The 24,439-nt window shown below is 52.8% G+C and overlaps 4 protein-coding genes across 4 annotated transcripts; all 4 read right to left on the reverse strand.

The window, feature by feature from the left end:
• Positions 1–10: 10 nt before the first annotated feature.
• Positions 11–5,191, reverse strand: A1O3_05386 (uncharacterized protein; the record flags this gene model as incomplete). The annotated part of the gene is made up of 2 exons (XM_007735511.1): positions 11–1,477; positions 1,532–5,191. The coding sequence occupies 2 exons, from the start codon at positions 5,189–5,191 to the stop codon at positions 11–13; spliced, it is 5,127 nt and encodes a 1,708-aa protein (XP_007733701.1).
• A 653-nt stretch (positions 5,192–5,844) lies between these two features.
• Positions 5,845–18,889, reverse strand: A1O3_05387 (dynein heavy chain, cytoplasmic; the record flags this gene model as incomplete). Its single annotated transcript, XM_007735512.1, has 2 exons — positions 5,845–18,554; positions 18,610–18,889. The coding sequence occupies 2 exons, from the start codon at positions 18,887–18,889 to the stop codon at positions 5,845–5,847; spliced, it is 12,990 nt and encodes a 4,329-aa protein (XP_007733702.1).
• Positions 18,890–19,829: 940 nt separating this feature from the next.
• On the reverse strand, positions 19,830–20,633 carry A1O3_05388 (uncharacterized protein; the record flags this gene model as incomplete). Its single annotated transcript, XM_007735513.1, has 1 exon — positions 19,830–20,633. One exon carries the CDS (start codon positions 20,631–20,633, stop codon positions 19,830–19,832), a length of 804 nt encoding a protein of 267 aa, XP_007733703.1.
• Positions 20,634–22,036: 1,403 nt separating this feature from the next.
• A1O3_05389 (uncharacterized protein) lies at positions 22,037–23,389 on the reverse strand (the record flags this gene model as incomplete). The annotated part of the gene is made up of 2 exons (XM_007735514.1): positions 22,037–23,104; positions 23,177–23,389. The coding sequence occupies 2 exons, from the start codon at positions 23,387–23,389 to the stop codon at positions 22,037–22,039; spliced, it is 1,281 nt and encodes a 426-aa protein (XP_007733704.1).
• Positions 23,390–24,439: the final 1,050 nt, after the last annotated feature.

A 24,439-nucleotide genomic window follows, 5' to 3' on the forward strand; every position in this document is an offset into this window, starting at 1 on the left:
CTGACCCTGATCATGTGGTGGCGCTTTCAGGTCCATGCTCTCTTGGTTCCGAAGCCTGCTTGTCGCTGGAGACTCGATCATCCTTGACAGCATCAACACTAGCATCAGCAGCACCAGCAGTACCAGGAGCCGAAGCCGAAGAATGAGACTCGGTGGCTTCCTCAACAGGGACAGGAGGAGTAGGAGCCGGTGTAGGGAACAAGTCGTCGACTAGGCCCGGCAAGAATCGGTCCAGACGCCTCACCGTCTCAGGCCAAAGTTGGATCTCTTCTTCCTCTTGTTCTTCTGCGTCCTGCACCTCGTCTTCGGATTCTGATTCTGCATCTTCCTCCCCCTCCGCCTCCACACCGAGTCCCGGGTTTGAACCATGCGCGTCCTGCTCATGTCCGCCACCACCGTCTCTTCCTCCTCCTTGGCGCTGACTTCGACCTCGAGCTTGGGGTCCTGCGGTGAGCTTGCCTCCTTGGGTTTGGCTGCCTTTGGTGGCACCACCGATGCCAGAATCGGTATCAGCACTGCCGTCTCTCTCCAAATACCCCGTGCCGTCCATGACAAGCAGCACGTTCTTGACCCCCTCAAGAACGGCTTCCGCCAAGGCATCTCCCTCAGTGCCCGCATTCATCAGTCGATCCAGCAACTCGAGAATCTTGACCCAGACATCAGCCATACGGCGTACCTCGACCAGCCGATCGAGATAACGCAAAAAGACTTTGCACAGCACGGACGCAGCCTGGGCTCGGGTCTCATTCATACCGGGCGGGTCAAGCTGGTAGATTTCAGGCTTGAGCATACGCAGGGTCAGTGGAAAGAGGACCTCGTCGAAGATGGCGGTCCACTCGGTATGTTGTTCCTGGTCCGCCACGGATTCAGATAGCAATGTGCGTTGCAGGGCGGACAGGGCGCGGTGCCGAACTTCCCGGCAAGGATTCACGCATTGAGAGCACAGCGCGCGGAACACTGGAGACCAATACGCCGCCCAGGCCTCCTGGCGCTCAAGGTGTGACTGCGTAATGAGACTGGGCACGCGGTCACTGAGCTGGTAGATGAGCCCGATGGCCTTGACAGCCCGCTGAACCACCACAAGATCCTCATCGCGCGCCGGCTTGGCCTGGTGTCCGCGCTTGGCCGCAAAGTCTCGCCGTTTCTCCTGGATCGAGCCTATCGACCCGGCAGATGCAAAGTCGTTGGCCAACGCCACCGCCGACTCAAAGTTGTCGGCCGTGACGGCTGTAGGATGTGAAGTGGCCACGGTGGTGAGTATTTCGAAGACGGATTCAGCCTCCGTCTTGTGCTGATGGAGGCGTTGCAACGTGGACCAGAAATCCGGAGACTTGGTGACTTCATTGCGCAGTGGTCCGGCCTCGACGATGGTATTGGCGAGGCCTCCGGTGACTGTTGATGCGGTGCGGTCGAGGACGGTGTCGTCGAAACTGGAGATGGCGTGCAGGACGACGGGGGCGCGCATAAAATCGTAGGTCTGCAACAAGTCAATGATTTTGCTTATCTCACGTAACGCCTTCGTTCTACTTACGTAGCTGTACCGTAGCAGCTCCAGGAGGTAATGCACCACCCTGGCAGCAGCGAGTGGATGGAGATTCGATGCATCCCTGACCGCGTTTTGCAGTGATCCAGTCAAGACTTCACCCGCAGCAGCGATCGTCTCGTCGTCCCTCAGGGTTAGCAGAGTTGCCAGCTCCAGCACAAAGACGGTGCCGGGGTCATATTCCGGGCCTGCCTTGGGCATACGATGACCATTGACCCGGACCGTGACTGGCATGGGTCGTTCAGGTTTCACGGTCACGACAGGCGAAGACTCCTCCATCTGCGACAGTAAGGCAGCGACAAGAGCCCTGATTTGATTTGGAGGCAGGGCCGCCATGCGTTTCAGGACGGCATCGGGCCGACACGCCTTGACGCAGTCGACCGCACTGAGCGTGTTATCCAATTCTTCCTCGGAAGGTTCAGGCGGATCGTCGGCAGCGTAACTCGAAAGATACGAGGTGAAGGTGGAGAAAAGGCCGCTGTCGCTCAGTCTTCCGTCTCGATCAATGACCTGCGAGGGAGGTTGTAGAGGAATAGAACCCATATCCGTCAATCTGCTCCCGTCGACCGTGGGCAGGCTGATGAGGGAGTTGACGAAGAGGTTCTTCAAGATGCGTACAATGTAGATCCACGTCTCGCCCACGGCGTGTTCCCGACCAGACAAGATCCTGAACAACAGCACGGTCGACAGCTGGGCTTTGAAATCTCTCCCGAGCCGGACGGCCAACTCGCTGACCATGATCCTCTTCTTTCCCACCTGAACCTCGGTGTTCAGGGAGGTGCTGGGTGGGACTTCGGCTGCCAACCCGCTGATTTGGCTTACGCTGTAGACGATTCGATCAAAGGCCTCGGTGATCCCGTACCTGGCCGCAATCTGAGCGCACTGGTCGAATCCGACCACCACCCGCGAAAAGACCGCGTCATCGGAGGCTGACATGAAGACATAGCACAGAGTGGCCACTATCGGTTTCCAAGTCGCCTTGAACATCTCGGCATCAAAGGCACTGCTGTCACAACGCTCCAACGGGCCGGCGTCGGCAGTCTTCATCAAGAGTTCTTTCCATGCATACTCAAAGGCGTGTCTGTTTTCATGCTCGTCGGGCAAAATAATCTCGTTCTGTTTGATCGCATCGTAGATCTCCTGGAGGAGCTCCGGCGCAAAGTCGTTCCCTTTGTTGACTCCCCGCAGATTTTTGGCAAATCCCTCGCATGTCATACGCTGCTGTGACTTGACGTTGGGGTTGTACAATTCGGTATTAAGCATGATAATGGCATAGGTCAGAACAAAAGCGGCATCTTTGTCGGCAATTTCATCGCTCGAAGTCGTCGAGCAGTACTTTTCGACGAAGGTGGTGACTATCCGCTCAATGAGGGCCGACTCTCCAGGGAGACGGAAAGAACCGAGCATTTCGCGGAGAGCCTCATCAATGCGCATGTCGTCAAAATTAAACAGGTCGATAAAGGCGGTCAACAGACGTTCGTTGTTTCGCTTCGTCAGGAATTCACCCAGGACTCTCTTCGACACATGGGAGGTTCCCTTGAGGAAGTGCGCCACTTGGCGTGGATCGTCCGGGTCTTCAATGATGCCATTCCTCACCAGGTATGCGACGCCCGCTTTGGGGTCATCGTTGAATTTCGAAGCGCCGCTTTTGATGATTTTCTTTCGAACCCGTTGTAACCGCATCTTCTCTATTCGGGCCTCTGAACCCGCCGGCGCCTCTTGATCAAGCCTCTCCGCCATGAATTGGACAAAGGTCAACAGCGAGTCCAAGCACAAAGGTGGAACGTTGGTCGTACTCCAGGTGGCCGCGTCCGGGAAAGCGTTCCGCGACAAGAGGCCGACCATGTCTTCGCAAAGATCCTGCCTGTCCACTTCACAATCATAATTGACGAAGAGTTCAACCATGAAACCTGGCATACGGACCAGAGTACCGATACTTTCAACCATTGCTTCCCTCGCTTCCGGTCTTCTAGCACCCCCCTCCAGCCCCAGCTTCTGTCTGTCCTTGATAGGGACAGGTGTTGATCGGCCGCTGCTGGCTTGAGAAGGCGCGGGCCTGACCAATTTGGGAGCTTGCGGCACCCCTTCATAAAGTGCCGGATCAATTCCCGGTTCCTGAGGAATGTCAACCCGGGGGTGCAGACATGCCACCAAGTACGACAAGAACAGTTCCTGCTGCAGTTTCAGCAGTTGCCGGCACGTGGCCAACAGCGTCCCGGCAACCCGCAACGAGCTGTTTAGAAGAACCATGTTGTCTGACCGGACGAGCTGAAACAGATGACGGCACAAGTCATCCTGAACAAGACTTGCTAGAGCTGGTTGTCCGGCAATCCAAGGCCCAGAAACCTCCAATGCAATGTCGATAATTCGCAAGGCCATGATCCGCATGGGATCGGTGTGAGTTTTATCATGAGGGTCGAGGAGGTCGATCAAGACTCGAAACAGCTCTTTGATGGACGGCAACGCGTATGGCTGCACGTTCTCGAACTCTTCACCATCTGTTGGGACGGTGGAATGCGTGGGTTCGGATGAGGGAACCTTGATCTGGGTGCCGTCTTCTGCAGTAGAGCGCCCATCGGCATCGACACTCGACCGTTCCAGTTCGCCATTTCCCATGACACTCCCAGTCATTGGCGGCTCGATCTTCAGATCATCCGTGGTCGTCTTGGTGTTGGAGCGGCTCCTCGCCTTGGGTACTTCTTCGACTCTTAGAGTCTTCAATCTGCTGAACACGACTTGACACATGGTGACCATGGCCATTTCGGCCGATCGCCTCAGCACCTCTGAAAGTCGGGCCTGGCAGCACATGCTCAACCCCGTGCTCATCATCTCACAAATACTCTCGTCGCCCAGCAGTTGACCCTCAGGCCGGGAGATGATGCTTTCCATGAGCCGTAGGATTCGGAGCAAGACCACCTCATCTGCCGCGGTGTCACTAGCTTCAAACCGACAGTGGGTGATGGCCGCACTCAACAAGTGCATGGCCAGGGCGATTCGTGGACTTTTGATGGTGATGATATTATATGCAAAGAACTTGGTGACTGAGATGACCGCCAGACTGGTAATGGCGGCGCTGGTCGAAGAGCTTCGGATGACCTGCAAGAAAGGATGTAGCAGTTCAGGAGCGTCCACACTACGCACATCTCTGCATCCCGCCAGGTCTCTCCGTAACCGGGCGAAGGCCGAAAGGAGAGGATTGTCTTGCAGACTTTTGCCTCTTTTCCCTCGCAATCCCCACCGACTCGCCAGGCTCGAGTTCTCGTCATCGGAGGCACCGGTGACAGTGAGTCTGGTCTTGCCCGGGTCCGAGATAACAGGCCCCTTCCCGCCCCGGCGACCTTGCGACGAGGAGCGTTGTAAATCCTTCTCTTGCAGCCTGGAAGCGCCTCCTCCGAGGATGGCTGATACCGAGGACTGTGCCCAGCGCGCATGTTTGCGCATGGCAGACGTGATGGTTATACATTCTGTGGTGATGAGGGCGATCGGGTCGATGGCAATGACAGGGGTGGTGTCAATGGTCATGTCCACCCCAAACGGAGCGAGCGACGGCATGGTGAAAGGACTGGCCCGTGGAGTGGCAACACTGGGACGTGAGGTGTCGGTGCCTTGCACAACATCGTCGAGACCTGTCGAAGTACTCATACTCATGGCAGGCTGAGGGTTCGGAGGGCCGAGTCGAGTCGTCACTTCAGTCATGGAACACTGACCAAGTGTTCATCGTGGGCGCGGCTGAAACGTGTCCTCTTCGCGTTCTTCGGCCGGAACGAGTCTGTCCAGATATGTCAATAACCACCAGTGAGGTCTGCGGGACCAACCTGCAGTTCAATATACCTCCAAATAGGGCGCAGATGCCTGGCGACATGCCTGAGGCTGTTGTCGTAGTGTTGGCTGGTATGTTAAGGGCATTTCCTCGCAGGCAAGGTCGAGCAAGGAAGGTCTCCCGAGTTCAGGGGGACAGCCACATACTCCTATTACTATGAGATGCACCGGAGGCTCCTAAGGCCTTGTCAATGTCATCTTCCCGTTCCCCGTTTCACTCGCTGGGCGTCCCGGGGAGGAGTGTATGGATGAGCATTAGAGAAATAGATATTTACTCACAGTCTACCTATGGTACTCCGCAGTCGGACCTATATAAGCACACAGCAATCCCACCCCCCCAAACGCCCTGCGCTAAAGCAAATGGCCTGGAGAAGCGACCCCCTCCTCTATTCAAGCAGGCATTAAGTCCACCTGGACTCAGCAGTCTATGTCGTCTCTGGAAGTAATACAATCCCACAGAAGACCGACTTCCGGTCCACTTCTCAGGCCTCGCCGTGACTCCGAGCCTGATCATCTGCCGATGATTGCTCCCCTTCTTCTAGAAGATCCATGATGCGTGCAAGGTTGCTGATGCTCTCTCGTCCCTGGCCCATCAGTAACACTTTCTCTGCGTTGGCAGGGAGTCCCAGATACGCAGGCGGCTCACGCTCCGGAAGATTGTCCACCCAGCCTAGAAAGTCTCTCATCGTTGTCCCCGATGGGACTTTGAGAGTGTGCCCTTCAGAATCGGACACCAACTCATGATCATTTTCGTAGGCAGCAGGGCCAAAGATCTTGCCCACCATCTGACCGAGCAAGGAAAAGTCTCCCTCGTCGTCAATTTTGCCACCATACATCTCGGTGATCAACGTGCGAATCAGATCCCAAGGTAATTTCACTGGGGCAATGTTCGACCGTCCTTGCGCGACTGTATCAATCCAGGAGTCGATAATGTATGAACAACACTCGTAGTCGCTGTCGTTGAATTCCCACAGTCCTTTCCACCCAAGGGCCGGTGCGTATCGCAGTCGTTCTTGGAGGACTGCATGTAGGAAACAGAGAAGAAGGTACAGGCGCCCTCTTTCAACGGGAGTCTTCGCACCTCGGTCTGAGAGCACTGTCAATGTGTCCTTCATGTTTGCCCTCATCCCTGCTGGTTGTTCGTACACGAGTGTCCTTGATGCCTGGATTAGATTGACCGGTATCTTGGGGCTTGACTCCATCGACAAGAACAATCGGAAGTCTTGGTGAGGCTTCAAAGAGGAAAGGCGTTTTTCGAGGCTCTGCAGCCACTGTGGTGCAAGGTGAACGTTCTTGATCAAAACCCAAGTGCCGTTGGCCGCAGCACCTGTGATTGCCTTGTCGGCACTTGTGGCACTTTCATCCGAGCCCATGGCGACATTGGCACATGTTGCATTTTGCCTCTCGACAAGGGCTTCCACTTTGTAGCTGGCGTCAAAGCCAGGATTCGAGCAAAGAGCGATGGGGACGGACGCAGTGACCTGATTGACAATTGTTCCCAAGTCGTCCGTAGCTTGGAATAAGTCGGAGCCAAATACACTGCCGACTAGTTCTTCGGCGGCAGGCAGAAATCTGTCCGGTCTGGCCAGTTTGATAAGCAGTAACTTGTAGAGGTTTTGATCGATGACATTGTCAGTGTTGTTCCAGATCACCGGTACAGATTCTTCGGCACGCTCGGCGGAGAGGAAGTGTTTCCAATCATTGCTGCTAGCGTCCAACGCGTCTTGGTCAAATATCGGAAGTCGCTTTACAGCAGCAAGAATGTCTTCCTCCTGGGCATCGTTAGGCACTCCGCCCCGTGAGTCTGGACGATCCTCAAAGATGAGTTCCATGGCGGAGCGGTCAAAGTCATACGGGGTCGCTCGAACAAGAAGCAGTGCAAGGGTGATACGATCCTTCTGTAGCAGGGAGAGAGAAGTGCGGCGATATGTCTCCACAAAGATGTCCTTGAGAATGATCTCGCCGCGTGTCTGATGATCTGTCGTGTTGTTCAGATGCGGGTTGTGGTGGAGGACGGTGTTGAAAATGTCAACAAAGTATTGGAGAGAGAACCGATAGCTGTGGTTCAGATGGTGCAGTTGCTCCAGCAGAGCGAAGATGGCGCTGCATGCATTCGCAACACGGCTGTAGCTTTGAGTAATGCGTTGGACTTCTGCCATGACACCCTCTGTCTCGGTGACCTTCTTGGTGATCACAGCTGCCTCTTTCTTCAGCGTTTCCAGAGTTTGTATGACATTGTCGTCGTCAAGGATATTGCCGCGAGACTCGTTGAGAGCTTGCAAGAGTCTCTTCTCCAGTTGCCGCAGATTGGTATCAAATTCACCTTGCATTTTGACGAGGTTGGTACGGCGCTTGTCCACGTCCGGCCGCTCAGCTTTGAGAACTTCATTCAGGGATTGCGTCTGCAAACTGCTTCGCGTCACCGTGAAATTGATGAAACTTGTCCGGCTACACACGTCCGGGGCGAAGGCGGCAGACGGGTCTCTGGTTGACAGATAGAGCTGGAAGTGTTCCGAGAAGTCGATCTCTTGCTTGCCCAGCTGTATGAGAACACGTCCACCGGTCTTTTGGTACTCCTTGTTCAAAACGTGTGTCAAGATGGGATCCAAGTACTCGGCATCTTGAATCAAGATTGGGTTACCGAAGCGCAGGGCACTTTCGAGCTGCTTGGTAAACGCATCGTCCAAGAAGCTGGTGACAGTCAATTTTCGTCCTTGATGTTCCTGCTTCAGAAATTCAGTCACTCTCCCCGATGGATCAATGATCAAGGGGTATCGGTTGAAGCGTTTCAGCATGATCGCGTTTTCCATGCACAAGTCATCTGCAGGAAGGGCGTGGCGCTGCCATTGAAGCCGCTCGTCGGCTGACGACAGATATCCCAGAACCGAGCCTTCACTCTTGCACGAAATCCCCGATTGAGACATATGATGCAACCAGTCATCAACCATCGTCTTTCTGAATTGCTGATCGTACAGACCTGCGTACGCAAGGAATGCCGATGCTACGACCACGTCGCCAACGAGTGTTTGGATTTGAGTCTCGAACGATTTGCTGGCAGCTTCCCATCTCACGCGTTCGGACGAAAGACTGTCTAGAAGACGGAGACTGCGCTCGACTTTGGTCTGAACTCGAGCCATCTCACTCTTGATGGCCTGCGTCTCACTGATGAGAGCGGCGTATTCCGTCTTGTAGGTTCCGATGCTCTCCTCCAGTTTGGTGATTGTGTTTTCAATCGCCTTCGCTTCGGCCTTGGTCTGAAGGGCTTCATCCTCGAGCTGCTCAACCTCGGCACGCAATGGGCCAACTCGATCAAGGATCTCAGAGTAGTTGACTTGGGCCTCGACCCACTGCACGAGGGGACCGCAGGCCTTACTTGCACGATTGACCTTCTCGAATGTAAAGTCATCGTTCGAGAGATAGTCGTGACGCATCTTCTGTCGGAGGCTCGGCGTCATGTGTTCCTCGTTATCATAGTTGACGATGTTGGCAATGAAGTCGTCTTTTCGAACGACTGCCTGGATGCTCTTCCAACTGTCGACCTTGTGGCCGAGCAATGTACAGACTGATTCTAAGGCGAGCTTGACGCCGGATGGCGGATTTGCCATTGACCGAACCTCGGTAAGATGCTGTCTCTTGATGTTGCTGACACTTCGCTGCGCCTCGATGACGGCGGGCTCAGCTTTGGCTAGATCACCAAGCACAATCTCTTTGCGACTGGCAATCTCTACCTCTTGCTTCTCCAGAGCAGTCTGTATCTCAATGGAGGCGGTTTTCCTCGACTCTGCTTCTCGTTGATCAGCGACCATGCGCTGCAATTTCTCATTCGCCTCTGCATCTTTCAATTCCAGCTGCTGCTTCTTCTGAGCCAAACTAGCTCTCAGGTCGCGTACTTTGTCGACAGTGTCCCGAAGCTTCTCGAGACCCACGTTCAGATGTCGTTGCTGTTCTTCGAGGTCTTCGCGCTTTTCCCGGAAAAGTCTTTGGAATTGTGTCACGAAGTCCAGATAGTGCCGAGGTGTAAGATATGTGACGATGCCATGCTGTTTCTCCAGGCGATCATTGGTCATTTGGACAGAATAGTGGATATGCACCATTGCATTGATAACCGTGTCTCGATGTGATGCCGGGAGCGAAAGGTCGCGGTATGCGATGGGGAGGCCACTGGGAGCAGCGAAATTTGGCTTGTCCAAATCGATCGACTGGGTGAGCTCATACCCAACCTGGAAGAGAGCTTGATCAGACCAGTCACCCATCCAGTTCAGCACGCAACGATTGAACAATGCCGGACTTGTAGCAGCTTTCGATGATAATCCCTCTTGGGGAGGGTTCATCGTAAAGACGACATGCAGGTTGCGGACAATCTGTTGGGTGAACCATTTGTAAAGTTCCTCTTGAGAATCAAGAAGAAGTCCTTGGCGCTGTGCCCCTTCTTTACAAGCTGTCATAAGAGCAGAGTACTCATCGCCTTCGAAAAGCCCAGGAACTTCTCCGTTGGCGAGCAGTGTGTTCATCCGTTCAAGAAATCCAGAGTCTAGCACGTTGGATTCGTCCATGATGAAGCAAATCTTTTGACCGCGACAGCCACAGGCTCTAAGAACTCCTCGGAGGTCGTCATCGAAGTCCTCGGCTGAATAGCGCCCATGGACCTTGATCTGGAATATGCTCAAGCCGTTCATCCAAGCAACAAATCTCGATAGCGTGGTTTTCCCGCTACCGCTAGTGCCGATGAGGATGAGATGACCCTGCGGCTGTCGGAAGACTCGGTCAATGCGAAGAGCATGCTCCAAAACATCATTGAACAGCACAAGTGGGACATCGACCTCTTCTTCACAGAAGGTCTTGAGGCGAGCTTTGACGAATTCGCGGAGCTGCTCCTGTTCAACAGAGACATAGTTCTTCGACAGCCAGTTCGAAAAAAGGATTGGACCTTGCAATGATTGGTCAATGTCTGCTGTTGGGAAGTGCTCTAGGGCGGTCTGTTTGACCATATCTGATGTCCAAGCGCGTTCTTCCGGTTCCACGAGACGATCCTGGAAAAGTCGCAATGCCTCGTGAGCCCAAATGCGAATCAATCCTTCCAGTGACAGGTGCTCCAGCGGTGCGATCGCTTCGTAAATGCCACGAACCCACCGAGTAAGCTCTCTGGGCGAGTATACATAATGTGGTTGTATGTCTGGGGTGAAGCGAGCTTGAGATTTGAGATAGAAATCGACCATTGCCCGGGTGAGTGAGTCGGCAAACCCACGTAACGTCGGTATAACTTTGAGAGCGGCGTTGTTGAAGGTCCCGTAGATTTGGTTCAATGAGACTTCACCAGGATAGTCCACCATGACCACTGGTGCATGTCTCAAGAAACGCGCTCCCATTGGATGTCGCCCAACATCTTCCGGAGGATTACATGCACCGACAAACTGTATGCGTTCCAGAGTCACCCAAACTTTGTCAGATGGACGCCAGAACCCGTTCTGCTCCACGAGCTGCCGCAAGAAACTGATCGCACGTTGAGTTCCGTATTTGTCCGGGGCAGGCAGATTGATCTCGTCACAGAAGATCACCAACCATCGGCCAAGCTGAGTCGGGGAGAGGACCATTCCGTTGAGAGTCTTCTTGTACTCACAATATTGCTCAAATGTTTTGACGACCAGTTCGGGCTGTGTGGCACTGGAGAAGTTCAGACCCACCACCTCCATATCGGGCAGTTTTCGGAGTGCGCTGAAGAGCGTCATTGTCTTTCCAGATCCCGGTGGACCACACAACATCAGCGGTTTGTGCTCTGACAGCCAAGAATACAGAACTTCTTCGTGGCGGACGGTATCGACTGTTGGGATGATGACATCTGTCTGAGTGATCGAATGAGTATTCAGGTCAACCGTAGGGACCTGTGACTGCCAGGAGACCCATTGAGCGTGAGGTAGCGTCACGTCATAGTCAATCAGAGACGTGGAAACGTCAAGACTTGGGAGGTCGACGTTGGTCATTGTTGCAAGGAATTCGCCGAATTCTTTTCGGATGCTCAGAGAAGCGTCACCTACAAAGCTCCACACCGTTGCCAGCAAGAGCTTCTTCGAAACGAACGCCTCGGTTTGTTCGAGGTCCAGAGGAAATTCGGCGTGATAGATGTTATACTCTAACACCGTACGACAGGCTTTGGCCAACAAGCTGAACAAGCTCTCAAGGGCCCTAGCAGCAGTGAAATCCATAATATGGATGTGGTTTGTTGCTGCAGAGAGAGCTTTGAGCAACAAGTCGTCGCGATTGATAAGGGCTCTCAGCGTTTCGACGATGTGCCGCTGTGTTTCCTGGGCTCTGGTGGTCAGGCCTGCTGCTTTGATCTCGTCGTCCAAGTCCTCAAAGGTCCGGTTGGCGAGCGTCTGCAAGTAGTGATCAACCATCAATGACGGACTGACAGTGTCATCCGAGAACCACACCATACCACAACGACTGACAGTGGCCAGGGTTGCGTATTTCAGGCTCTCGACCTCAAACATGATGCGGACATTTGCCGGCAGGTTCAGGCGTTCACCGTTCGGAAGGGTAAGGAGCTTGTTATCATCCAGCACACTGTTGAGATTTTCCACCCATTCAGGGTCGACATCGCCGTCGAAGACTATCCAGTGTCGTTTGCTGTCCTCACCACGTAAATTGTCGACGACCTTCCTCAAGATCGCAGTGAAAAGTCCATCTGTCCACTCTCGAGTGGTGTTGTCGAGATTTCCGTAAAGAGCCTCTTTCGACATGACTTTCGGATCAATAACATGGTGCACGCCTTCTACGCCCTCGACCTTTTGAAGAGCTTGTAGAAGTACTTTCCACATCGTGGATTTGCCGGAGGCAGATTGACCCACCATCATCACACCGTGATGGATATTTTGGATTTGGTAGAGCTGCAGAATCTTGGTCATCCACGCCTCGCTCTCTGTCAAATGTTGTTCCCTCATGACCTCCTTGATCGCTTCCACGAGCTTCGACATATTTGCGGGGACATATTCGACGCCGGGGAAGTCTTCAGTCTGGACCTCCACTAGGGTATCTACGTCGTCCTTGATGAGTTTGGGCGACACGGTTTCTCGAATACTTTGCACAATGATTTCTGGCTCAAGATTGCGCTCGTCGCCAACAGTCTCTTCCTCCACTCGCATTCTGATCCTTTTCAGCCCGCCTGAGCTGATAAGAACACTTTTCAACGCTCGCAGGCCGAAGTCGTAGTGCGGTTGTTTGGAAAGTCGCTGAGCGCAATGGTCGAAGAACGGAACAACTTGCGACGAGATTCCTTTGGCTTCTTTAAAGCCCTGCGAAAATAGCATGACTTCGGCAATTAGCTCCTTGTCAGGCTTCGACATGGCCACGCTTCTGAACAACTTCTTCAGATTGTCGGGGAGGTTCGAACGTCCAGCGTAACCAGGATTCATGGTGATAAAGAGTCCAGAATTGGGGTTGACCCTGAAGCGCCGTCCGACCAGGTCAATCTGTGCTTTCTGCTCGTGGGTGCTGTTTTTGAGGCCGATCTGGATGTTTTGAATTTGTTGCGAGACTGCAGAGAGGATCCGTTCCTCGAGACGGTTGAACTCATCAAAACAACCCCAAGCCCCGACCTGACACAGCCCAAGGAAGATGCGGCCCATGGCTTGAAAATCGAAAGTGTCATCGCAGCAGAAGACAAGGGTAAACCGTCCAAGCTGAAGACCTAGCGCCTTGACCGACTCCGTCTTGCCTGTTCCGGCAGGCCCATAGGGAGATCCTCCTAGCTTCTGGCAAAGCGCTTGTGTCAAGGTCAGGAAGCAACGATCAGTAAGGGGAGTCCGCACGAGGCGGTCCGGCACACCGAGGTACTCATAACCGTAGTCCAGAACAGCATTGGCCATCTCAATGTGTAGTCGACTCATGAGGTCTGCATTGGGATCATACACATAGCGCATTTGGAGCAGCCATAGATAGTGCCCCGGCGATCTGGCATCGGCTTTGATAAGCTTCGCAATCACATCTCGTTGATGAACCGCCTCCGTAATGAAGTGTTCACATTTCTTGCGGGCCAACGTCGGGAGATCATGCAATACACTTTCAGCCAGTAGAGTGAGCAGCCTCGCCTCGTACTCGTGCAGTTTGGACAAACCTTCGCCCGCCGCTTCGAGCGCGTCTTGAACAAGGTCCGTCCACACAACTTGAGCGGCCAGGATCATTATCTGGGCGGGATAACTCGTCATGTACTCGTGGAACAGGGCAGCATCAAGCTCGGGGGCGGTGAAAAGCGGGCGGAATGCACTGGTAGCCTCCGCGAGTAATTCGGCTAGCGTTTGCTTGACACTGTTGTCAAGCGCAGTGAGCCAGTCGTTGATTTTGGGCAGCTTAATCAGAGACACCTCTTTTTTGAGCTGGACAATTTCGCCTTCCTTTGAGGTCACTGCTGTGATGATGCTGTTTTCACTGACTTCAGCACCGGAAATACCGGCAAACATCTTTTTCAAGTGTTTTGCCACACGCGCAGTGTCGTTACTGTTCCCGATGATTTCAAGCAGATCCTCATCTCCAACAAAGTAGAACCGAGGAAACGAGACACGCTCTCGTTCAAGATACTCCCCAAGAGCCTTTTGGATCTTGCTCAAGAGCTCGGCAAGGCGCTCCAGGGACTTCTGTACCCCAGGAATTCCAAGAACATCCATTACAAATGGAGATTTGTAGACCTTTTTCATCACTGCAGAAAACTCAGTGTTGATGTTCGAGAATCTGCTGGACTCTGTGGGTAGCAGGTGTTTGATGTCGTTGTTGCCGGTGAAAACGCCCTCCAAGTAGACCCACTGTCGCTGAACGTCGATCCAAACATCAAACAAAACATGGACTCTATTTAGCTTGTCCTCCCATGCCGAGGCCTCCTCCTCAAACTCCTTGTAATAAGGTGAGTGTCGCATTGCTTGAAGAGAGTTGAGGTTCTCGCTGCATTTCGTGAAAAGGTCGTCCCAGCCGCGAATGAGCCGACACTTGTTCTGATAGTTGACAAGCTCGAGCGGATAGCTCTGCCACGTTTCGCGTACTTGTCTGATGAACTCTTCAAGCGCCAGCTCTCCTCTGGCTTGCGCGATGATATCTCGAATAGTCGCTTCGCTGGTGACCAATTGGAGATCCCACACATCTCCCAAAGTCATAGAGACTTCCGAATATCGTTTGTTCGGCCTCAGAGCTTTGTAGATCTTTTGCCAATGCCGTTCTCGAATTGCATCAGACTTGAGGTCGTTCAGAAGGGGGCCTGCCTTGATCAACTGCCGTAGGACATTTTGAACGTGCTCAAAGGCAGCATATTGTCGCATGCGGCTAGGCATCTCTTTTGTCATCTTGACCAGACCATCCAGCGATTGACGAAGCTTCCTGGGCTGCAAACTTGTCCACAGCGTGTCACGCAGCTCGTTGATGCTCTGCCAGATGGTGGACAGGGCAGACCAGACGGACTTGAAATCACTGACTTCCTCCAAGGCGGCTGGTAAGGCACTATCTCTTGTCAAGGGCAGCGCAAGGGCTTCTTTTGCTCTCAACACCGTCTCAGCCTCACTCTGAAGCTTCTCCATCCGAACTTGGTAAGACCGCAAGAGCTCAGCTGCGTCGTTCGGCGGGATAGTTCCTGACACAGGCTTCTCTTCGGACCATTTGGCAACAACATCAGTGATGCGGCCAGTAATGACGCGATCTTCAGCGATGATGTTGGCCCGCAGAGCGTCCGTCTGGTCCTCGATGACTTTGCTCTTGCGAGTGAGGATCTCCTCAAAGGCATCCCATTCATCGCTCACCTGATTGGCCGAGAGCCAGTCATTACCAAAATTGTACCGTTGTCTGGAGAGAGTCGTCTGTCCCTGCCTGAAGATTTCCACCTCGGGTCCCCACAGAGCTGCATTTCGGCGACATTGCTGTACAGTCGTGATGAATGTCACAGCTTGCGCAGTAGAGGAGGCTTCGAGTGACTGGTTTTCAAGCTCAAGGCGAGCCCGCTGCATGTCAGTAAACACTTCCGCCATGCGGTTACCAAGAATGCTGCCGAACTTGCTCGTGATCTCATGCTGCCATTGGTCATACTTTTGGGTAATTTTTGACTGCACCTGCTCATAGTCAAAAGTCACGCTCCCAAAGGTTTTTCGTCCTTCGGAGGTGTCAAAGGTTGACCGGGCGTGGCGCACTTCCTGAAGTAGCTGATGCCACTGCGCAAGGTCATCGCCTAGGCTTTCGTGCAATTGCTCGCTGCGGAGGTCCCAGAGGTTTTGATATGTGTACCATTCTTCGAGATATGTAGCCATAGCATCGATCCTGCTGACGATCGCATTGTATGCTTTCTGTAGCGACTCCACGTTTTGCAAGGGTAGATCTGTAAATGTAGGCGTCGACTGCGCTGAACTAGCATCTGCAGTGACTTGATAACGAGACGCTCTAATTTGAGGCAAATGGCACAACACATCCAACCAATCTTCCAGTTGTTGTATCCAAGATGCTTTGATGTAGTTCAGCGGCGGATCGACGAATACAGTCTGGTTGTTCATCATGATTTCGATCTGCAATTGGGGGAAGCGGACATCATAGACCTTGTCTTCTGCCGCAGAGTAGATGGCTGGAGTGTTTTCTTGTGCTTCTGAGGGGAAAGAGCTTGTCCAATGTTGCAGGGCTTGTTGAAGCCGTTCTTCAAGAATCTGCCGCAGCTGCAGGTTCAGATCACTGACCCAAGTCGAGAGATTCGCATAGTTTTCCAAGTTCATCTTGTCCACGGCATTCTGGATAACGTCCATCTGGCCTTGGAAGTTCTCTGCCGAGTACCGGCAGGTCTTCATTTCCGATAGCGCGAGCTGAATGGCTTGGTCAAGCCCCCTTACGGTTGCAGTCTTGTTCTGAAGTGTGGTAACAGCCGTGGCCATGTCACGCACATATTGCACATGCGCAGAGTCATTACTCGTCGATTTTCCTTTGATGTGCAATTCGTACGAGTGAATGAAGGAATCCCACCGCAATCGCACCCCAGTAGAGAAGAGGTTCTGTACTTCTTTCTCATAGCCTGCCATCAGGGGCGTGACGTTTGGCATCTCCTGGATGACCCGAACGGCGGAGAAATATCCTGCAACACTTTCCATCAGGCTCAAGGCATAGGGGTACACACGTTGAGCCTGTTTGGCCGTAGTGGTAATGCGGTGCGGGATCTGGTAATTCAGCCACGTGAGATTCCTGACCTCCTTGAATAATGAGATGGCATGGTTGTCGAAATTGACACTGAGTTCCAGAGCGCCATTGGCACTTCGACTTCGCAGAATCATGAAAAGCCGCCCAGTCACTGAGATATCCCGTGACTGGATATCCTGGAGCCATGCGCCGTAGATTTCTCTCGTTGAGAGTTTCTTTCGGAACATGTTACTCTCGGTCTGCAATTTCTCGCCGTCAGTATGCAGCATCCACTCTTCGCCTAGTACGGCTTGGACTTTGGACATGTAGTTATTCAGCTGCGACTCAATCTGGCGGACCCAGAGTATGGCACCTGCCACTGGCGGAATGTCGCGAAGCTGAGCCATCATCTGCGCCTCAGAACCGCCATACTGCTGCTTGAACCGTTCGTGAAGAGAAGCTATGGCGTTCTTTACGTTGTCCAGGAGCTGAGTCTGATATGCTGCTATTGCACCTCGAACTTTCGGACGTACTAGCAACGGGTTGAACTTTTCGAAAACACGGAACATCTCGTTTGCGGTCTTTGCCTTGCCTAAGCGATCTCTCAGCCTAGTGATAATCGAGTCTTCCACGCGAGATGTCCGTTCTGTGTATTGCAATTCGGCCTGAACCCAGACTTCTGTGCCTTTGGTTGTGACATCCAAGACATCCACATGTCGGACAACTTCGTACGCAGCTTTGACTTCCTCCACCGCATCCACGTCTCCAAGCTCCTCGATGATCGCAGCGCCACCTTCGTCTGGTGTCCGTGTGAGGCCGTTCGCGCGGGCCTTGGTTCCAAGGACGCTGACAATGGTACGTTGTAGCTGCTCGTGGTCGTTTCGAAATCGATTGACGTACCGCAGACGTTCTTGGGTCTTCGCATGCCTCGGCACCACCTTGACGGGTACAAAGTCCGTGTTCTTTCGTCTCGTTATCTCTCGGGCAACAGCAGTGAAGCTCTTTATCTGGTCATCCCAGGTTTCCCAGATCAGGTTGACCGAACTCATCAGATCAGTGAATTCCGACCAGGACAGTGACATGATCGACCGGCCCCGGAGAAGGTTGTGGATTTGTTCATTCATGTCCTCGGAGATGCCCTCCACCAACTTCAGTGCGCGGCGGATGGGGTAGTTACAGACCCTCCATTTCTTGTTCAGATGGTTGAAGATCAGCACTAGGGCCTCTGCCACTTTTCCAAGCGAGGTGGCGGAAGACAGTTCATCCAAGGGGAAATCTCGCATGAGAGTATTGTAATTGCGGACGGTCTCAAGTGCATCTTTCAATCCGGTGTCGGTTTCGAAACTGACCACAGCCTGTTGTCGTTTGGCCTTCTTGAGAATATCCAGGGTCAACCTGACGCCGTCAGAATGTCGCTCGTCCTCCAACTTATTCAAGGCAGACTCGAGCGATAGCCAGAAATTGATCTCCTGTGCCGCGGAGTACTGAGTTGAAGGGCCATCCTTGGCGAGCTTGGTGACACCCTGGATTGATTTGATCCAGCCGTTGACATGATTCTGGATACTGTTCAGAACAGTACTGTTTTCAAGGACGTGCGCCGGTATCAGCTGGACAGAAGGGGAGATACTCTGAGCTGCTGCGTCGTGTAGAGCCTCCATGACCACTTCGTGCATTGGCAAATGGACCAAGGGTATATCTGTATTTTGCTGGAGGTGCAGCAGACTCATTTCCAACTCCTTCATTCGTCGCTTCGCGCCTGGAACGCCACTCTTCGCCTGGGAGTCATACCAATTGCGGTCGACCGAGCCATGTACTCTGGTATAAGCATCGAAGTAGGGGCTCAAGACATTGTGCAGAAGGGAATAGACAACCTCGTATGGTGAGGCAACCTCGGCATTGCGATTACCCTCTCCACCGACCGTGTAGGAGCCGGGAAGGTTAAAGACCTGGATTTGACTAGCGATAGATTTTCGGCCATCGAGGGGTCCAGCCAGCTTCAAAAAGGCGACGGAAGCGACGGTTGTAGGTGCAGGGGACAGTTCGGAAGACAGGGTATAGACATGTTCGATTTCTACGAAATGTATCAGTAGACTCGCCCGAACTGAACTGTAAGCAGGGTAACTAACTAGGTGTCTGATCATGGCCATTAACCAACTCTTCCCTGACGTCTTTCTGCGCATAGAGGGCCGCCTGGGGGTCCTGCGCAAAATGGGCACATTTGCTCAGGGATTCGGCATGAGTGGTATTCGACAATAGGCTCCCGACTGCCTCGAGTTCTCTTCGAGCTGCACCGAGAGTGGTTTCGATCAGATGGGCGATGTGCTCGAGGACAAGGAGAGGGTCGACTGGCTCTAGTAGGGCAGGACTGTGAGTCCCGTTGGGACCGTTCGTCGACAGAACGTCCATCGGCACGCAGTGTGGTAACTAGGCAGATAAGACTTCCATGGACCCGACATTTGCCAGCAGGTCAATGGGATTGCAACGTCGGCGTAATGCTGATGACAGGGAGCGACAATGGCGGAGATGATATGGGGAGTTCTGTGATTCAGCAAACTAGAGATCCAGAACCGTACATGTAAACTTGGACCGCGCAGGGGGACGCGTTTCTGGCGATGGAGTCGCCAAGCGAAGTATAAATTGCCAGTCCAGTCCTCGCGACTCACCGTGTTTGCCAGATCGGGACAGCGGTGACGCCGCCTTAGGATGGGTGCCAGAATTAAAGGCGGTTTATCTAACTACTACTTCGACAGGATTTAGGAAACCTCCAGCTCTACTGGATGATTATCTTTCTAAGATACTAGGAATATTCTACGGCCTCCCTCGAGTAACCTCCTATGTCTATTATATAAATTCAATATCTACAGACCAAAGATAGTAATAGGTAGGACCGCCTTGTAACCCGCCATGTATTTTGGCACCCACCCTAAGCCCTGTAGGGAGTAATCACCCTTGACTACAGGGATGGCACCAGCCATACTGATTACTTGGGAAGTACCTTACCTAGGTAGACTTTTCCCTATTAATTAATTCCATACTCTGTGTCCGTCTCCCAATGCCTGGCCGGATGATAGTTGCCTGCTAAGAGAGCACGTGATGTGATGTTCCCTCCCTGAAGTCACGTATAGACACCCAGTCTGTCTCTTGCTAGCCAACCGCGATGGTGGTCGAGTTCAAGAGGCATAACGCAGGTTAAGTCGAGCAAAAGGATATATTTCGTGTTGTCAGGTGTCAATATTCTCGTTTATAAAGGGTAAACTGGCGCCACCTCTCTCTCTCTCTTTCTTTCTGCCGGTCTCTGTCTCCCCATTCTCGTCTCCCCTCTCTCCGGCCCCATCTTCTGTCCTACTCAAACCTTTGTCGACACAGGTTCAGGTCCATATAACGTTGTTTCCTTCTGTTGGGTCGTTGGATTTCGAATGGGTGCTGTGGTCAAGCCGGCAGCGATGAAGATAGAGACGATGATTGCTTCCATGAGTATGCCCAATAATCCATGCACCAAGACGGCCACCCATCCAGAGGTCCAGGTGCTAAAGTACTTTGGTTCCTGCGCGAAGACACAAAGAAGCGAAAACACAACCCGAACCGTCATGAATGGCAGAGCCGCTGCGACGGCGAGAAGAAGTCGTCGGTCTCCCGATTGTACCTGGGCGATATTGAAGAAGCAAATCGCTGCGATGAGCACATCGGCAAGATATACGGATGAAAAGAGGACAAAGCCCGCTTTGAGCTCGGCGATGCCCTCTGAAGGGTTGCTCCCCCCACCAAAGACATTGATACTGCCCACGATGCACAGAACGACACCGGCTAAGCCTGGTAGGCCGAGGAGAGCGAACGCTCTACGAGGGATGATAGACTGTGATATGCCGTGGTCGACTCGATTCAGGAGACCCAAGGCAGCATAAACGATTGCCGAAATCCCGAAGCTGTTCATGATGTCGTAACAGATGGTCAAGCCACTTGATGGATGATGGACGGAAACCAGTTGTGTGATACCGGCGATAAGTCGGAATAGACAAATCAAGACCAAAAATCTCCAGCCGTATTGTCTTTGGTGGCCATGTTTGTACACGACATATACCGAAACCAATATTGCCGGAGCAAAGAAGATGAGCTCAATGATGCTGAGGATTTCAGGTGCTGAGAGACCCATAGTGGACGGCGTAGCAGATAAAATAGTCTTGATCGTCGGTCGAAAGATGTGCTATTGCGTTTGAAACAGGTTTATCCGTAGAATGAGCGCGACAGTGACTCGGAAGTGTTCTCTGTGATGGAGAAGGCATAGGCCATGGTGGACGAGGAGTGTTGTTATATACCTTAGAGAACATATAGTCCAGCACACTATCCATTATTAGATAGTGGCTCGAGAGTGTTCATAGCCACGAGAGGAAGGCTGTGAGGCACAGCCAGAGTGACAGTATCATAAACTAGTGAACCACGCTGTCCTCCAGCTGGTTAGCCGCGCGAGGGCGTCTGAGGTTCATGGAGTCTTGGTTCTGGTCCAAAACATTCTCGCTTCTCAGATACGTACTCTGCACAGTCCATACACTTTACTCCAAATCCTGCTAATGCAGGCGGCAAGGCTATGCTACACGCGGTTGTGGGTATCAATTTTTTTGAACAATAGTTTTGTCAGACATGGTTCTTACTTCAGGCATCTGATTATAGATTGTAGATTCGCTGAAGTTGTCAGGTTTGGAGTTGTCAGACAGTCTACCCCCAGATGCCCCCCACAATGGAGGCTGAGCTTCTCGCGAAACCTCCCCCAAAGCGGCAGCCCTGACGAGGTTTAGGAGCCTCCTAAGCCTAATTAAGCCCGTTTATTAGCTTGACTAAATGTTAATTTGCGACCTTAACTCGCGTGACTAGCCTCTTTCAGGAGGGTTTCACGAACTTCACAGCCGGGGGTCAGAGTGTTTCCACGAAGTACGAGTACTCTGTACATCATCGTTACACCATTAAGATTTTTCAGTTCGTCACCAAGCGAGCAGCGTCGCACTGGTGCGATTTTGTGAGGTTTCTTTCTGTACGTCCGGTTTCGAACGCACTAATACTAACATTGGACGGACCGCTGCATAATGTTGCTCACCTCGAGTCATCAAAGACAGCAATAAAACTATCTAGATTTCTTCCCTTTCCTCCTGCAAAACCAGCCGTCGTTACAGTTCTCGTCTCATTGACTAAAATTGCAAACGAACAGTGCTAGACGTGAACAATGCTTGGTCTTACGAACAGCCGGGCAAGGCAAGACGAGTCATTCCTGCCTCAGCTTGAAGTTCAAAAAGTCATGACTTGGCACGGGGGTGGCTGCCCAATTCCGGCGGTTCGATACAAGTCGAGGTAGAATGGCTGTTAGGCTGAATGCAAGTCGCAGTATATTGCAGAACCACTAGTTATAACTTAGGGCAAGGCTCGAAAGGAACACCATATTCATAGACCAGAGGATAAAGGCTAGAGTTGCATGAGACAAGGCTCGTCATTATATTTTTGCATCTGTTTGCATAAAGGGTATCACATCGCGTCATTAGTACAAAAGTCATTTCCAGATGACTGAGATCAACCAGCCAACCTTGTGCTTTTGTCTTTTTTGTGTTGCTGTTCCGTCGAACCATTGGTCATTTGTCTTAGGGCTGTGGCATATTCAACACTCGCGTCAGTTGTGTCGTCGGAAAGCCGCTGGTCCTGCCAGCTGGTCCGGGGCCGGACCATGGAGGTGTCGCTGGCCTCTCGTCGAGGATCGGCATAGTCAATCGCGTCGAACCCATACTCCTCGGCGTCACGATCCCGGGAGGCATTTCTGACCATGGCGGCATACTGCTCATCCTCCACATGATGGGAATGTCCCTGCTTGAGCTCCTCCCACTGTGGTTGGATATAATCCCCGTCCGGACTGGGCATGGTCGGCAGAGGACCTAGTGGCTGTGGCCGACCGCTGGTTGCTGGTGAAGTGTCCCATGCGTTGGCTCTACCCACATCCTCTCGGTGTTTTTGGTTCCGGAGGTCTGCACCATCCGTGGCGAAACTGCCCAGTCGGCTGATTTTGAACGCTCTCAGCCGGTCCAGTGCAGTCTTGAAGTCATCCAACACCACCGAATCCGTCAGACATTTGAAGACGAAACTCAACTTCCAGAAGGGATTGATTCCCACCGGGAGGACGGATTTGAGAGCGGCAGTGACGGACAGGACGTCGAGGATGATGAAACAGATGCTTAAGATCATAGCTCCCAGCATGACGGCGAATCGAGGCGAGATGCGGACGATCTGGGTAAGGGTCAGATCGTACTTGGTCTTGATGTTGTACATCAGAAGACAGGCGGCCAAGATCCACCACGGGTCGCGACATAAGGCCTCCCAAGGCCTTGTCTTCAGGAAGATCTTGTTAATGTTATGGAAGTAGGCGAAGTTGGCATATATCTCCACGACCCAATACGGCTGAGCCAAGATGACGGTGCCGATGAAAAGACGACTGACCGTTTTGCTGAGAAATGGCTTCAACTTCATCCAAGCGATCACGTTGTGCAAAGACCAGGAGATGTTGAGGGGGATGGCCGCGACGGAGAGCCACCATGCATAAACCGGAGGGCTGAAAAGAATGAAAAAGCCCTGCCAGTAGCCCAGAACAAGCTGTCGAAAGGTAGGTCAGAGAATGTGCCCGTAGCAGAAGCAGAGAAAGAGCGGGTTGGTCCGAGAGCATACCTCGAGCAAGATCAACTTATGAAGCAGGACACCCCGGCGCATGTTCGCCAAGGTGATGCAAGACATGATGATCAGGGAGCCGACCATGAACCCTTGAGCCCACGCCTCCAACACCAGGCCGTTTGGGTCGGAAGGCCTGACATTCGGGTTGTCCAGCTCCTCGCGCCTGAAAAAGGTATGCACCACATTGTGAAATGGAGGAACCGGGCTCATAGTTGCCGGGTCCACCAGAAGCGGAGAGCCGCTAGGGCGCGCGGACGGAGAGAGGCAGAGGTCAAGAGACGCCCATCAAGAGCGAGAGTTTGACTCTATGAGCATGGCAGAGTCAACTGTGCTGCTGCCGAGGGTAGCAAGGCGCCGAAAGCGAGGCGAGAGGACGGAGGGATTGAAAGATTCGGAAGGAGAGGAATCGAGTCGAAAGCGAGAGGACCGGTCGGGTATGTATGCTTGGTATGTCGTCGCGTCGAGAAGGACCGCGATCGGGGAGGGCAGACTTGAAAGGAGGATGACGGATCAGGCGGCGACGAAGTGCTGGTGCGATTGGAAGTGCGAGCGAGAGGACTTCCGACTTGACATAGTGTGTAGGAAGTGTATGAGAGTACAAGGAGGAGGAGGAGGATGAGGATGAGGAGGAGTTCGAGTTTGTGGGAAGAAGGAATGGAAGTGGAGCAGCAGCAGGGCTCATTCTTGACCTCGAAGTCAAACGCGGCGGCGCAGGGAAGAGAATGAATGCAATATGTTACGTGCTAATTACTATTAACGGTCGAAGATGATGACGGGGGCTCGCCTCCGCAATAACACGCAGCAACACCCTTGCAGTGCCAGTGCTAGAGCCTAGACGCCGATCCTGGGAATTGTGGACGGACTCGACACTGGTGGCTTGCGCTCCCGGCTGGCGTTGGAGGGGTCGGGGTAGGAATTCGGGGCTTAGGGGCACGGCAGGGGTTGCTTTTTCTCTTACGGCACAGCTCGGTGCAATGGCCCGCCTCAGCCTAGCCGAGTTGACTGGTATGTACGCAGTACGCAGTACGATGTGTAAGCCTTAAGGACCTGTATGGACCTGATGGTTGGTTTCTCTTGAACTTGGAGTTGTGAAACAGCCACAGCCGCAATTAATATTCTGTGACATTGTTCATTGTTCGTCCCGGTGATTAATACCACTAATATCATCCATTGTCCGCCAATCTTGTCTCTTTCACACACGGGCAGGCTACAACGACAGGCCAGGCCCGACTCCCACCCAGCTCGGCAGGCCGCGTTATG

Source organism: Capronia epimyces, assembly GCF_000585565.1.
Source record: "Capronia epimyces CBS 606.96 chromosome Unknown aczIQ-supercont1.4, whole genome shotgun sequence".
NCBI classification, from domain to species: domain Eukaryota; kingdom Fungi; phylum Ascomycota; class Eurotiomycetes; order Chaetothyriales; family Herpotrichiellaceae; genus Capronia; species Capronia epimyces.